This window comes from Bufo bufo, chromosome 9 (assembly GCF_905171765.1).
Source record: "Bufo bufo chromosome 9, aBufBuf1.1, whole genome shotgun sequence".
Taxonomy (NCBI): Eukaryota; Metazoa; Chordata; class Amphibia; order Anura; family Bufonidae; genus Bufo; species Bufo bufo.
Genome location: NC_053397.1, coordinates 36,218,221 through 36,233,575, shown reverse-complemented (window position 1 = coordinate 36,233,575; position 15,355 = coordinate 36,218,221). Strand labels below are relative to the sequence as shown.

The 15,355-nt window shown below is 47.0% G+C and overlaps 1 protein-coding gene across 4 annotated transcripts in view; it reads right to left on the bottom strand.

Moving 5' to 3' along the window:
- TASOR (transcription activation suppressor) overlaps nucleotides 1-15,355 on the bottom strand; it is a 96,542-nt gene that overhangs the window by 24,858 nt on the left and 56,329 nt on the right. For all 4 annotated transcript variants that reach the window (XM_040408700.1, XM_040408702.1, XM_040408701.1 and 1 more), the window contains exons 12-14: nucleotides 6,914-6,986; nucleotides 6,513-6,587; nucleotides 3,966-4,520 (exon numbers count right to left, since the gene is read on the bottom strand). In XM_040408700.1, the coding sequence (XP_040264634.1) occupies nucleotides 3,966-4,520; nucleotides 6,513-6,587; nucleotides 6,914-6,986 (703 nt within the window). The remainder of the gene's footprint in view (nucleotides 1-3,965; nucleotides 4,521-6,512; nucleotides 6,588-6,913; nucleotides 6,987-15,355) is intronic.

Here is a 15,355-nt window from a genome sequence, read left to right as displayed (position 1 = left end):
CCCTGTAAAGCTCCATTCAGATGTCCGCATGATTTTTACGGATCCACTGATAGATGGATCGGATCCGCAAAAACGTATACGGACGTCTGAATGAAGCCTTACAGGGGCGTGATCAATGACTGTGGTGATCACCCCATATAGACTCCCTGATCACCCCCCTGTCATTGATTACACCCCTGTCATTGATCAACCCCCTGTAAAAGCTCCATTCAGATGTCCGCATGATTTTTACGGATCCACTGATAGATGGATCGGATCCGCAAAACGCATACGGACGTCTGAATGAAGCCTTACAGGGGCGTGATCAATGACTGTGGTGATCACCCCATATAGACTCCCTGATCACCCCCCTGTCATTGCTCACCCCCCCTGTCATTGATCACCCCCCCCTGTCATTGATGACCCTCTGTAAGGCTCCATTCAGACATTTTTCTGGCCCAAGTTAGCGGAATTATTTTTTTTTTTTTCTTACAAAGTCTCATATTCCACTAACTTGTGTCAAAAAATAAAATCTCACATGAACTCACCATACCCCTCACGGAATCCAAATGCGTAAAAATTTTTAGACATTTATATTCCAGACTTCTTCTCACGCTTTAGGGCCCCTAGAATGCCAGGGCAGTATAAATACCCCACATGTGACCCCATTTCGGAAAGAAGACACCCCCAGGTATTCCGTGAGGGGCATATTGAGTCCATGAAAGATTGAAATTTTTGTCCCAAGTTAGCGGAACGGGAGACTTTGTGAGAAAAAAATAAAAAATGTCAATTTCCGCTAACTTGTGCCAAAAAAAAAAAATTCTATGAACTCGCCATGCCCCTCATTGAATACCTTGGGGTGTCTTCTTTCCAAAATGGGGTCACATGTGGGGTATTTATACTGCCCTGGCATTCTAGGGGCCCCAAAGCGTGAGAAGAAGTCTGGTATCCAAATGTCTAAAAATGCCCTCCTAAAAGGAATGTGGACCCCTTTGCGCATCTAGGCTGCAAAAAAGTGTCACACATCTGGTATCTCCGTACTCAGGAGAAGTTGGGGAATGTGTTTTGGGGTGTCATTTTACATATACCCATGCTGGGTGAGAGAAATATCTTGGTCAAATGCCAACTTTGTATAAAGAAATGGGAAAAGTTGTCTTTTACCAAGATATTTCTCTCACCCAGCATGGGTATATGTAAAATGACACACCAAAAAACATTCCCCAACTTCTCCTGAATACGGCGATACCACATGTGTGACACTTTTTTGCAGCCTAGGTGGGCAAAGGGGCCCATATTCCAAAGAGCACCTTTAGGATTTCACAGGTCATTTACCTACTTACCACACATTAGGGCCCATGGAAAATGCCAGGGCAGTATAACTACCCCACAAGTGACCCCATTTTGGAAAGAAGACACCCCAAGGTATTCCGTGAGGGGCATGGCGAGTTCCTAGAATTTTTTATTTTTTGTCACAAGTTAGTGGAAAATGATGATTTTTATTTTTTTTATTTTTTTATTTTTTTCATACAAAGTCTCATATTCCACTAACTTGTGACAAAAAATAAAAACTTCCATGAACTCACTATGCCCATCAGCGAATACCTTGGGGTCTCTTCTTTCCAAAATGGGGTCACTTGTGGGGTAGTTATACTGCCCTGGCATTCTAGGGGCCCAAATGTGTGGTAAGGAGTTTGAAATCAAATTCTGTAAAAAATGACCAGTGAAATCCGAAAGGTGCTCTTTGGAATATGGGCCCCTTTGCCCACCTAGGCTGCAAAAAAGTGTCACACATCTGGTATCTCCGTACTCAGGAGAAGTTGGGGAATGTGTTTTGGGGTGTCATTTTACATATACCCATGCTGGGTGAGAGAAATATCTTGGCAAAAGACAACTTTTCCCATTTTTTTATACAAAGTTGGCATTTGACCAAGATATTTATCTCACCCAGCATGGGTATATGTAAAAAGACACCCCAAAACACATTCCTCAACTTCTCCTGAATACGGAGATACCAGATGTGTGACACTTTTTTGCAGCCTAGGTGGGCAAAGGGGCCCATATTCCAAAGAGCACCTTTTGGATTTCACTGGTCAGTTTTTACAGAATTTGATTTCAAACTCCTTACCACACATTTGGGCCCCTAGAATGCCAGGGCAGTATAACTACCCCACAAGTGACCCCATTTTGGAAAGAAGAGACCCCAAGGTATTTGCTGATGGGCATAGTGAGTTCATAGAACTTTTTATTTTTTGTCACAAGTTAGTGGAATATGAGACTTTGTATGAAAAAAAAAAAAAGAAAATCATCATTTTCCACTAACTTGTGACAAAAAATAAAAAAATTCTAGGAACTCGTCATGCCCCTCACGGAATACCTTGGGGTCTCTTCTTTCCAAAATGGGGTCACTTGTGGGGTAGTTATACTGCCCTGGCATTCTAGGGGCCCAAATGTGTGGTAAGGAGTTTGAAATCAAATTCTGTAAAAAATGACCAGTGAAATCCGAAAGGTGCTCTTTGGAATGTGGGCCCCTTTGCCCACCTAGGCTGCAAAAAAGTGTCACACATCTGGTATCTCCGTACTCAGGAGAAGTTGAGGAATGTGTTTTGGGGTGTCTTTTTACATATACCCATGCTGGGTGAGATAAATATCTTGGTCAAATGCCAACTTTGTATAAAAAAATGGGAAAAGTTGTCTTTTGCCAAGATATTTCTCTCACCCAGCATGGGTATATGTAAAATGACACCCCAAAACACATTCCCCAACTTCTCCTGAGTACGGAGATACCAGATGTGTGACACTTTTTTTGCAGCCTAGGTGGGCAAAGGGGCCCATATTCCAAAGAGCACCTTTCGGATTTCACAGGTCATTTTTTACAGAATTTGATTTCAAACTCCTTACCACACATTTGGGCCCCTAGAATGCCAGGGCAGTATAACTACCCCACAAGTGACCCCATTTTGGAAAGAAGAGACCCCAAGGTATTCGCTGATGGGCATAGTGAGTTCATAGAACTTTTTATTTTTTGTCACAAGTTAGTGGAATATGAGACTTTGTATGAAAAAAAAAAAAAAAAAAAAAAAAAAATCATAATTTTCCGCTAACTTGTGACAAAAAATAAAAAGTTCTATGAACTCACTATGCCCATCAGCGAATACCTTAGGGTGTGTACTTTCCGAAATGGGGTCATTTGTGGGGTGTTTGTACTGTCTGGGCATTGTAGAACCTCAGAAAACATGACAGGTGCTCAGAAAGTCAGAGCTGCTTCAAAAAGCGGAAATTCACATTTTTGTACCATAGTTTGTAAACGCTATAACTTTTACCCAAACCATTTTTTTTTTACCCAAACATTTTTTTTTTATCAAAGACATGTAGAACAATAAATTTAGAGCAAAATTTATATATGGATCTCGTTTTTTTTGCAAAATTTTACAACTGAAAGTGAAAAATGTCATTTTTTTGCAAAAAAATCGTTAAATTTCGATTAATAACAAAAAAAGTAAAAATGTCAGCAGCAATGAAATACCACCAAATGAAAGCTCTATTAGTGAGAAGAAAAGGAGGTAAAATTCATTTGGGTGGTAAGTTGCATGACCGAGCAATAAACGGTGAAAGTAGTGTAGGTCAGAAGTGTAAAAAGTGGCCTGGTCTTTCAGGGTGTTTAAGCACTGGGGGCTGAGGTGGTTAAAGGGGTCACCAGAATTAACCCTTAATGTCAGCTAAACCTAACTAGCCTTTTCCTACTTTTATCTATCGATAATGTTAGCTAGTTTAATGGGGTTAATTCTGGTGACAGAAACCCTTTAAGAGGGGCTCAGTGGAGCTGAAACGTTGCAGGGGTGATTAAAGATATCTAACTTTGATGTCGTTTTTATCATCTTCTGCTGATAAAAATTGCCCCAAAGAGCAATTTGCATAAACCTGTCACACTGTAGTGTACTGTATTATACCCATAAAAATACTTCAACAAGTAAAATAACATTACTTACTGCTGGTTTCTGCATTATTAGAAGCATTCTTTTTCATGTATATTAGGTCAATCAGGCCTTTTATTCTGTCCTGATCATAATTTGTATGATCAGACAGTCCGTCATTGACAACTTCTCTCCTCGTGCTTGTTGAGAGGTCATGATCATCCTCAATGGGTTCATAATCTGATACTGGACTGAACTGCTGAACCTTTCGATTTTCCACAATCAGTTCTTGTGCTCTTTTTACAGGCAAAGTATATGCTTCCGACCCATGAAGATAACTATTTAAAGAAGGATGTATATGGGATCGATCTTTAGGCGCGACAAAAAGGGTTTTTCTCGAATCCAACCTTTGGTCATATGTTCTTATAACAAAATCTTTGTGTGTATGAGACCCTTCTGCTCGGTGCTTCAAATATAAGCGCACATGTTTCTCCACAACAATGTTAAAGTTGTCAGAGGTGTCAGTCTGACTCTTCAAAATGGCATAGTGCAGTGCAGAAACAAAGGTTGGTAGTTCAGGCATAATTTCATGGTCTGGTATGGGAAAGCATGGGGCTTTAAAATGTGATTCTGTAAAAGAAAAAAAATGAAACGTGCATTAATGTTTAGCCAAGCAAAGAAAACAAGTTTTATTTCTTTAATTTAAATTTTAACAATAAAATATGCCAAAATATGGACTTTTGTAATCAATATAGTCATCCCCTCGGGTCACTGTAAACATTCCACATCTGCACTCTCCACATCCAGATCTGCATCTCCACATCTGCTATACTCGGCGCCTACTTGGTCTGAAGACTCATGTAGATACACAGAATTGCTGTATTAGGGTCCATTCACACGTCCATAAGTGTTTTGTGGATCCGCAAAACACGGACACCTGCAATGTGCGATCCGCAATTTGCGGATCCGCACATCACAGACACTATAATAGAAATTGCCTTTTCTGGTCCGCAATTGCAGACAAGAATAGGACATGTTCTATTTTTTTCCAGGAACGAAATTGCGGATCCAGAAAATGCGGATGCGGATCCAGGAAATGTGGATTTGCATCCGTTCCAGCCCCAATGAAAGTGAATGGGTCCGCAAATTGCGGAACGAATGCGGACCCAAATTACGGACGTGTGAATGGACCCTTAGGCCCCAATAACACAACCTTATTTTTGGTCCGCATCCGAACCGCATTTTTGCAGATCAGACGCAAACCCATTCATTTAAATGGGTCTGCAAAAATTGTAGACAGCAAACTGTGTGCTGTCTACATCCATATGTCCGTTCTGTAGCCTCACAAAAAAAATAAAAATGTCAGCCATATTTTTTGTGGATCAGTGTTTTGCAGACTGCAAAATACATATGGTTATGTGAATGCACCCTTACCTGTACAGATCAATTCATGACAACCACTGCTGAAGGAGCCACTCAAATTAAAGTGGTTGTCCGGTAGATAATATTATGACCCATGGTCAGGATTGGTCATCAATATCAGACCGACACCTGGCACCCTCGCTGATGAGCTGTTTGAAGAGGAAATGGTGCTCCACGGGAGCGCTGCTTCCTCTTCATTACACTGCACTTCGTCTCGACGATAGGTCATCAATATTAACGGCTGGACAACACTTATAAAAGTTCGATAGATCTTGTAAAAGTGGGTAACTACTGGGGGTGTGGGTCACATTAAAGCAAGTCTGTCTAGCATCCAACCCGTAGACCGCTAGGGAGGCTGTGAAGCAGCTTAATGCATAGAGCACTTCAGTCTTGACGGTAAATATTTATATTCAAACCAATACTAATAAAACTACTTAAAAGTTCTGCAAAAGGTGTACGTTTGTCCTGTCTCCTCTGCCTCTACCTGACAGACTGTTTAAAACCGTAAGCAAATTTCAACAGAATTAATCGCATTTATACAAACTTCAGGACATACTGATGAAATATTCAGACTATAATTAATACGAAGAAAAAGTGATGTCTATATAAAGTGGACCAATATAGTTAAAGGGGTCATCCAATACTATAAACGGACAAACCCCCCCCTGACAGATACCAAGCCCTTCACAGGAAATATACTTACCCTGCTCACTGCGCAGCTCCTGGTCCCCGCACCACCGCTTCTCCCAGTGGGCCAAAGAAAACATTCTGTGTCAGTGGGGAGGAGCAGCCAATGGCAGACGGGGACAAGCCTCCCTAGCATCGCGGGTGATGCTAGGGAGGGTTCGTCCCCGTCCGCCATTGACTTCTTCGCCCTCCAACACGGACACCGGATGTTTTCATCGGCACACGGGGAGAAGCAGCAGCGGTGGTGGTGCAGGGACCAGGAGCGGGGTAAATATATTCTCTGTGAGTGGGGCTGTTTATAGCATTGGATAACACCTTTAACTTGAAAGAATTTTTTTTTTTAATGAAAAAATCTTTCAAAAATATATCCTTCATTGCAGACAAAATTTGTTTTAAATACCTTCACTACAAATTACTTTAGAATAATATATGGGACCAGACAAGAGTTTATTCCCCTTAGTAATAAAAAGAATATTGTACATTCATTACACTTTAAATCAGCATCACACTCACCATGCTGTAATGTTTCCCTCGAAGCGGGATAAATAAACAGCGCATGCAGTGGATACGGCTTCATACTTTGAGCACCTGAAATGTTACAACACAGTTTTAGACTTTTTCTAGAAGCTTCTTCAAGGGATATTCCAACAATAATTAATTACCTATCCACTCGGCTGTTTTGGTCAGTGCCATAGACTTTGAATGAAGAGGAGAGGCGGATGTGCTGACTTCAAACTTCTCCTAGCCAAGTCAGTGAAGCTGTAGGGACTGAGGTCCCCTGTTCTAGTGATTGTTGAGGTTCCAGCAATCAGACCCTACCCATCTAATATTTATCACCTATCAATTGTATAGAGGATAAAAACGTTTGGAGGAAATACCCTCTGAACAATCTAAAGATACTAGAACACACTTACCATAGGAAGCTGTCAGGGGAGTCGGGAAATAGAACAGCAAGAATCCCCCATCAGCCAGTGGCTTAACCAAAGCCTATAGTGAAAAGAAAACCAATTAATATAAATCCATGAAAAGCATTTGCATTGCACAGCAATACAATTCATTTTTCACACAACTGTAGGAAAAATAGATTTTTTTGTGACACCTTTAAAAACCCTTTTCTCATTACATTCATTTTGGGAAAAGAAGACCATCAGGTATAGCTCCTGCCTCTAGGAGGAAAGCACCAAGCATAAAAAGTGTTAACTTCGCCTACTAGCCATACCCTTCCTGCGGAGAATGAGCTAATCAGTCTGTACGCAAGTATAAGGTGCAACCAGGAGAAGCCAACACAAGGTAGACAGTTAAGCTAGATAAAACTATAAATTGGTCAAAAGGCATGTGGGGAACAAGTGGACCAGCCACAGCCCAATTACTCTGCCTACAGAAGGAGGTTATGCAGATGACAGATTCCTACAGGACTTTTCTGTTCTTCTGGCGGATCAGAAGAATGAAAAAAAAAAAAAAAAAAAACAGGGATGTGAACGAGGTCTTAGCTGAGCATTGCAGCTAGGGTACAACTGGTAAGAGGAGCTTACAGTTTTTCTTCTTAATATCTGCCTCCTAGTGGCAGCAGCTATACCCATAGTCATCTGTGTCCCCCAATGACACAATCGAAAAGTAAGATTTTTAGGAGGGGAGGAAAATTAATTTGCAGATTGGCTCCAACATGAAGCAACACAATTAAAATACTGTACCCGAACAAAATTTCACTCAAATATTTGAAGAGGTTGTCTCTTGGCGAGATAGTTTATATAAATCCTGAACATGCAATACCACATTACCCGTGCAAACCACTAGAACAGTGTAGCCGGCTACATTATCTCTTTCAGGGCCTTGCAATTCTGAATTTATTTTTTCTATTCAACCATTCCCTTCTGTTCACATAGCTGTATAAGGTCTTGTTTTTAGCAGGACAAGCTGTACTTTCTAATGGCACCATTTAATATTGCATACGATGTAGTGGGAAGCTGGAAAAACTTCCAAACAGGGTGGATTTGGAAAAAAAAACTCAACCATAATTTTATAGCTTTCGTTTTTAAGGCCTTCCCTATGTGGTAATTGTGACCTGTTACCTTATTTATATAGTTTTTATTGCGTTTTAATATTGAAGAAATTTTTTTATTATTTTTTGTACTCACCGTAAAATCCTTTTCTCGTAGTAGGCATTGGGGGACACAGCACCATCGGTATACGTCCAACTACCACTAGGAGGCACTAGACACAAAAAGTGTTGGCTCCTCCCAGGTGGGCTATACCCTCTTCACAGGCACGAGGCTGATCAGTTTGTACCAAAAGCAGTAGGAGAGAGAAGAAAAGCAACTTCCGTACCGGGAAAGATCAAGAGACCAGCCCAGAGAAGCGGAAGTAAAAACATAGGGTGGGATCTGTGTCCCCCAATGCCTACTACGAGAAAAGGATTTTACGGGGAGTACAAAAAATCTAATTTTCTCGTGCATGGCATTGGGGGACACAGCACCATGGGACGTCCCAAAGCAGTCCCCGAGGGTGGGAAAAGAACAGCCATGCCACCGGTTGGGCATACAGGTGCAGGAGAACCATGTGACCCAACAGGAAAAAACACGGAATGGGCAAGAGGTTCCATAACAAGGAAGAAACCTCAAGGAAGAAGCAGTGAAGACTGCCAGCACCCCAGGACAAATGCCTGGAAGAAAATCCCAAATGCAAGAAGAAGGCAAAAGGGAACACCGAGCTCAGCCAAAGGCTGGAGAAAAAATTAGGACAGCACCGCGTGTTGGAACTACCTAACGCTCTAAATCAGGGGTAGGCAACCTCCAGCACTCCAGGTGTTGTGAAACTACAACTCCCAGCATGCATACTTGCTCTGCTCTTCTCAGAACTCTCATAGAAATGAATGGAGCATGCTGGGAGTTGTAGTTTCACAACAGCTGTAGTGCCGAAGGTTGCTGATCCCTGCTCTAAATTGTCTCAGACCCAAAGAGCCAAAAAAAAAAAAAAAAACTGTGGCCAACCCCTGACAGTCCAGGGGAGAAAGGAAACCGGGAAGCACTGGAAGCCAAACGAGTGAGGGAAGCCATAGCAAGGCTCACATGTGAAGGGAGCAGGTCTCCCCTCACCGCAAGGCAGATGATGAAGTTATGCGCCCTATTTAAAAGGTGAAAACCCAAGGCTGCTAGAGGAAACCGCCAACCCTTGGAGAAGGAGGGGGTTGTAGGAAAAGGCCAGGAAAAGAGAATGATAAGACCTGCGTCCCAAAAACAGTAGACGAGGCTTGAGCATCTGAAAACAAGATATCACTGTGAAGCGTAAGACCAGAGGAAACTCTGGGCATATGAAGTATCAGGGAAAAAAGGAAACTGATACAGGCCCAGGAAATCTCAGCAGGGACACACTGGACTGAGAGACATGGGAGAAGAAGGAGAGTACTCCAATAGCCTAAGGAGGAAAGGTTCTACAACAGGGGGAGGTCCCTCGCGAAAGAGATCATACGGCGGAATTGCAAACCGTAGCACTAAACCACTCAATACCAGGTACTTGACGTGGGAGGATGGGAAAAGAGACACGAATCCCAAGAGGACCACAAGGCTATTAGAACCCATAAAGGGAACAATCAACCCAGCACCCCCCCCCCCCCCCCCCCTCCACAGCATCTGGGAATGCGACAGCATTTGGAGGGTACAGGTACTCAACCTGTAAAGTAGAAATACGGCTGTGTAGTGCAGAGATACGACCAGACAGGTGTAATGGGTACAGCATCTGGAGATGGTAGAGGCACTACATTTAAGATCGGAGCAATGTGGCTGCATGGTGCACCCTAGAACCAGAGAGGTGCAACAGCTACCGCGTTAGCAATGGTACCTATATTCCGCCCGGGAAGGGGAAAATAGGGCCGCACAGTACCACAAAGAACAAGACAGGTGCACACTACAATCAGGTAGGTGCAATGGCAACTGAAGGAGGCCCTCTATTTCGCCTGAAAAAAAAAGGGATACAGGGCCGCATAGTACACCATAGAGCCAGAAGGGTGTAACGGCTGCAGCATCAGAGACGGCGCAGGAACTCTACCTATGAAGGGAGTAAGATGGCTGTTTGGTGCACACTATGATGAGGTAGGTGCAATGGCCACGGCAATTGGAGGAGGCCTCAATATCTCGTCCGGTAAGAAAGAAAATGCCACATGGTACACCATAAAGCCAGACAGGAGTAACGGCTACAGCATCCGGATATGGTGCAGGTACTCTACCTATGAAGGGATCAAGGTGGCAGCTTGGTGCCCACTAGAACCAGACAGGGGCAATTTTACGGCAATTGAAAGTGGCCTCTATATCTCGCCCGTAGGGAGAAATGTTGCCGCATGGAACACAATAGAGCCCGCCAGGGGTATCGACTACAGCATCTGGAGATGGTGTAGGTACTCTACCTATGAAAGGGAGCAAAAAAGTCTGGGAACAGACAGGTGCAATTGCTACGGCAATTGAAGGCGGCCTGTATATCTCGCCCGAAAGGGAGAAATCGTGCCGCATGGAACACCATAGAGCCAGCCAGGAGTAATGGCTTCAGCATCTGGAGTAGGTGTAGGTACTCTACCTATGAAAGGAGCAAGGCGACTGGAAACAGACAGATATAATTGCTTTTTACTCACCAACCCACAGAAGGCGTTTGCCTGAGCTAACAGCTTGCCTAGAACAGGGACCCCCTGTAATGAGGTAGAGTGGCAAACACAAGCACCAGGATGGGGACCCGGTGGAAACACTCAAATGTGTAGAGCATAGCCCCTGGTATGGGGGAACCAGTAAGGCTTGCCAGGTACAGCCTATGGCACTGGTGCAGGTACCCCCCTGTTAAGGAGAAGGCATACGTACCAGAGACACCACGTAGGTGACTCAGTATGCTAAACACGGGGACTGCTGCCTTACCTGTGCGGTTGAATACCTGTGCAGTCAGGGGAGCGCCATCCGAAAATCCCCTAGAGGGGATACCAACCCTGGGTAGGAGAGGTTCCTCCGTGCACGTTAGTCTTGACCTCCCAGAGGGGTTCTGTATAGAGGAAGACCGCCTGATGCTCTGTTCCGAAGGAATCGGTGCAGAGATGTCCCCAGAGGCAACGGATGGGGTGACAGGAAAGGATTCGTCACCAGACTCCGGCCTGTCCTGGGGAGGACCAGAGGATGCCGAGGAGGGGTGGAACCCTGTTGAGACCACCTGAGGTTGTACTGTGAGCTACCCCTTGCCGGACCCGATATCTAAGCGTGCCCCATCTGCAGGGAGGACCCTGGGAGGGCAGAGGTGGCCGCAATTTGGCTAGGTAGCGGTCCAGCCAGGGATTGGGAGAGTCGGACAAGGTTCCCATGGCTTTGACAGGGAAGGAGCCCATTCAGGGGGGACCTACACAAAAGGATTGGTCAGGGGACACGATGGGGTCTGGGAAGAGGTACTGCACACAAGCAGGGACAGGCTGACCGCATGGCAGCCTTCGTAGACAGCGGACATGGTGATCCGAGGAGAGGCAGGGAGAGGAGACCCTCATAGAGCAGCCAGCAGAGGCTGTCTTATCTGGACCCGGATGCCATGTTCCCCAAAGAGGTGCTGCAGCAGCTATAGAGGTGGTCAGGTGGGCTGCAGGAGAAATGAAGCAATTGAGGGGGTAGGGTTTAGCCACCCCCTCCAACAGAAAACCCCCGTTAGACCAGGAAAGGGTGGAGAAGATAGCCCCTCCCGAGGGTCGGGCAGGGTCAGAAAAGCCCAGGAAGCAAGGAGGGGCCGGGAAGATCGCGGCCTAGCAGGCCCAAAAGCCGGGGCCTCGATTTTCGAGGTGGCCGGGAATGGAGCGAGGGGGGCGGGGTGAATCGCGGCCGACTGAGGGCCCTCCGGACCCACAAAACTAGGTGAGGGGGGGGGGGGGAATGGGGAGACGCCTGGGGATGGGCGGATCAGGGCAAACTGAGCACCTGGGAGCCGGGAACGGGCCATGGAAGATGAGGCCTAGTCCCAGCAGAAGCCGGGGACTAAAGTAGCGGGGAAGGCCGGGGAGAAGACTCTGTGGCCAAGGAGGAGAGAAAATGAGATTTTTGTATAACTTACCAGTAAAATCTCTTTCTCGCTCTTCCTTGGGGGACACAGAAGACCTTGGGTATAGCTCATCTCCATAGGAGGCGTGACACTAAGTGAAGACTGTTAAGCCCCTCCTCCACAGCTATACCCTCAGCCTGGAGAGAGAGACTGCCAGTTGCGTGTCCAAGTAGTGAGAAAAGGCAAAGCCCAACAAGTGGAACTAATAAGCCAAATACCCAACGGGGTAAACCAAACCTGGAAACCGTGGAAATAAAACAATGAATGGGTGGGTGCTGTGTCCCCCAAGGAAGAGCGAGAAAGAGATTTTACTGGTAAGTTATACAAAAATCTCATTTTCTCGCCCATTTTCCTTGGGGGACACAGGAGACCTTGGGACGTTCAAAAGCAGTCCAAGAGGGGAGGGACCACAGCTCCAAGGCGAAGCACCCGAAGGCATCAAGGAACCGCCGCCTGCAAACCCAGGCGGCCCAAGGCAGCATCTGCCGAAGCCCGAGTATGCACCCTGTAGAACTTGGTAAAGCGTGCAGGGAAGACCGGTGGCCGCCCTGCCCAATTGCATGGCAGAAGCCAAATGCCTCCGGCAGCAGGAGGCACCGACCGCTCTGGTGAAACGAACGGTGATACCAAGGCAGAACCCTGCCCTTAGTGTGATAATCTCAGTAATAGCCATTCTGATGAAACGGAGGAAAAAAACACCCTGGAGGCAGTCAAACCGTTGCGCGGACCTCCTGGCAACACAAGAGACCGAGCGTTGACCAGAGTCGGAGACCTCCAAGTAAAACTGCGAGGCCCAAACAACGACCAATCGGTGAAGCGTCCGTTCCCGGAGTTAGGGGGGGGGGGGGGGGGGGGCGACAGCCTCGTTGAGATGAAGGCAGATACCACCTTCAGAAGAAAGGAAGCGACGGGATGGAAAAACAGCCCTGTCCTGGGGAAGGACAGAAGGCTCGGAACAAGAAGGGCCGTCATTCAGACACCCGTCAGACACGATTGCAACAGAAAACACCACTGTACAGGACAGAAGGAGTAGGGAGAACCTATGGAACGGCTCCAAGGAAAAGATTGGAGCGCCGAGAGCACAGAATGTAGTTCCCAGGGCGGTACCGGGGAACGGTACAGAGGAACCAAAGAGCCACTCCGTGTAAGAAGGTCTTGACAGGCCAAGAGGCCCAGGGAACGCTGGAAGAGGAAAGACAGCGCCGACACTTGACACTTCAAGTAACAGAATCCCAGTCCCAGGTCCAGGCCGGACTGGAGAAAGACAGAACCATGGGGAGAGAAAAGCAGAGTGGGGGAATGCCCAGCTTCCCACAGAACCCCAGGTAAGAACCCGAAGTCCGAAAACGGATCCTGGACAAGGCACGGCCGGGAGCGAACACTAGCGTGCCCGTTGGAATCGCCTGGGCAAGCGGGAGAAAACCTAATGTGATCAGGCGCAGACCAGAAACACGGGCGAAGGGTCGGCAAAACTGGATCGGTCGGCCCCCGAGTAACGTCGTCCCGTATCTACCCGAGTGGGGGAGCAGAAGGACAGACGGAGAAACCGACAGGGTCCGCCCAGCATCCGACAGATGCCAGGACAGGCTAAAGTCTATGTCTATGTAGCCACGACAGGAAGGTGTTCTACAGTCCCGGTGTGGGAGATCTAAGGACAATCATGACCGAAGGGTAGTCCTTCCAAGTTACCGAGAAGGTAAGTCCACAGCAGGACCATTGCCTAGAATGGAAAACGCAATCAGCACCCAAGCGGGAGACAGAACGCGGTAGACTGAGTAAAATAGGCACACAGCTAGTACAGCCAGTATGAACAAGTGAGATGGTACGAGGCCACAGGGAACACCGGAACCATCCAGGTGAACAACCATGCTCTCCCCAGAGGGGAGGGCAGAGAAGGAACAGCCTCTGAAGCCTGGCCGGGGCAGAAGCCACATTTGAGTGATATGCCCCGAGCGGGAGCCAAACCAAAACCGGCGAGAAAAAACAGTCGAGACAGAGGACGGCATAGAACCCTCCAACCGAAAGGAGGAGCAGGCAACAGGGAAGTCATAGGACAGCTCAAAAGCAGAACCCCGCTACTCTGAGAGACACCTGGCTCACCGCCTCGTAGCAGGTGAATGCCCTGAAGAACCCAAAATGGATGTCCCCCGGACCTGGATAATCGAACACCCAAGAGAAATTGGGTGACCTTCCCGAGAAGAGCGGTCCGAACCTAGTAGCAGATCAAAACTGAAGCGCAGAGGGCGCCAATAGGAAGGACTCATACACACTGCATCCTTAGAGGAGGAAATGGTAGTAGGCGAGGGAACCGTAGTCCCGCCAGAGCCATCGTAGAATTCGAGGGGCGCTGCAGACAGCACTCTCGACCATGCGACCGCTTGCGCAGGGAAGCAAAGCCGCGGGAGGACAAACGGGTACGCATCTGGGAACCACGAACACTCCCCAGGTGGAAGGGCCAACGAACATGGTGGATACAGTCACAATGGGACCGCAATCTACAATCCCAACCAGAGAATGCGTACCCCCCAGCTCGGTGCAGTAGAGAGCAAGTAGAGCCCGTCCGGGTCAGGTGGACAGAATGATCTCTTCAGAGAAGAGTGCAAGGCTTGCGGCAAGCATCGTATCTCAAGAGAAAAAAAGTATGTCGCAGGAGGAAGGGAGGCATACGTACGAGCAGCCCCGTAAGCAGTGAGAAGGCCAACCCACCTACGGGAGGAGAAGGCATACACGGCCCAAACAACGCACAGAGCGCACAAGAACGTCCGCTCACTGCAAAATAGTCACTCAGAGAAGAGGGTCAGCCACAGAGTCCCACAGTATCTACGGAAGTGCAAAGTGCAACCTGAAAGGGAGCTATGCACAAGACTAGTACAGCATGCGGTCCACCCAGAAAGGGGGGAAATGTAACTGTCAAACACTGCAGTCGTCAAGAGTGCAAAGGCCCGCCCCAAAAGGGGGAAAGCCCAAGGCCAGTACCTACTTCAGAGAAGTAGGACATACCATATTCCACCCAGAAGGGGGCCATGCACATGGCCGCACAGTATCCAGCAGGAACGCAGGAGGTCCACCTAGTGAAAGGGGGACATGCACAGGGTTATCCTAGCATTAAGTGATTGTGCAATAATCCACCCAACACCGTGAGAGTGCAACTAGAGGACGATAGCCTCGCTCCGCCAATGAAGTGGGAAATGTACCAGTCCAGATATACAAGGACAGCCGTGAATCTCGTGAGCGTGCAAAATTCCACGCAAGGAATGAGGGGTGGTCATGCACAAGGCCAGCACCGTATCCAATGGGAGTGCAAGCATTCC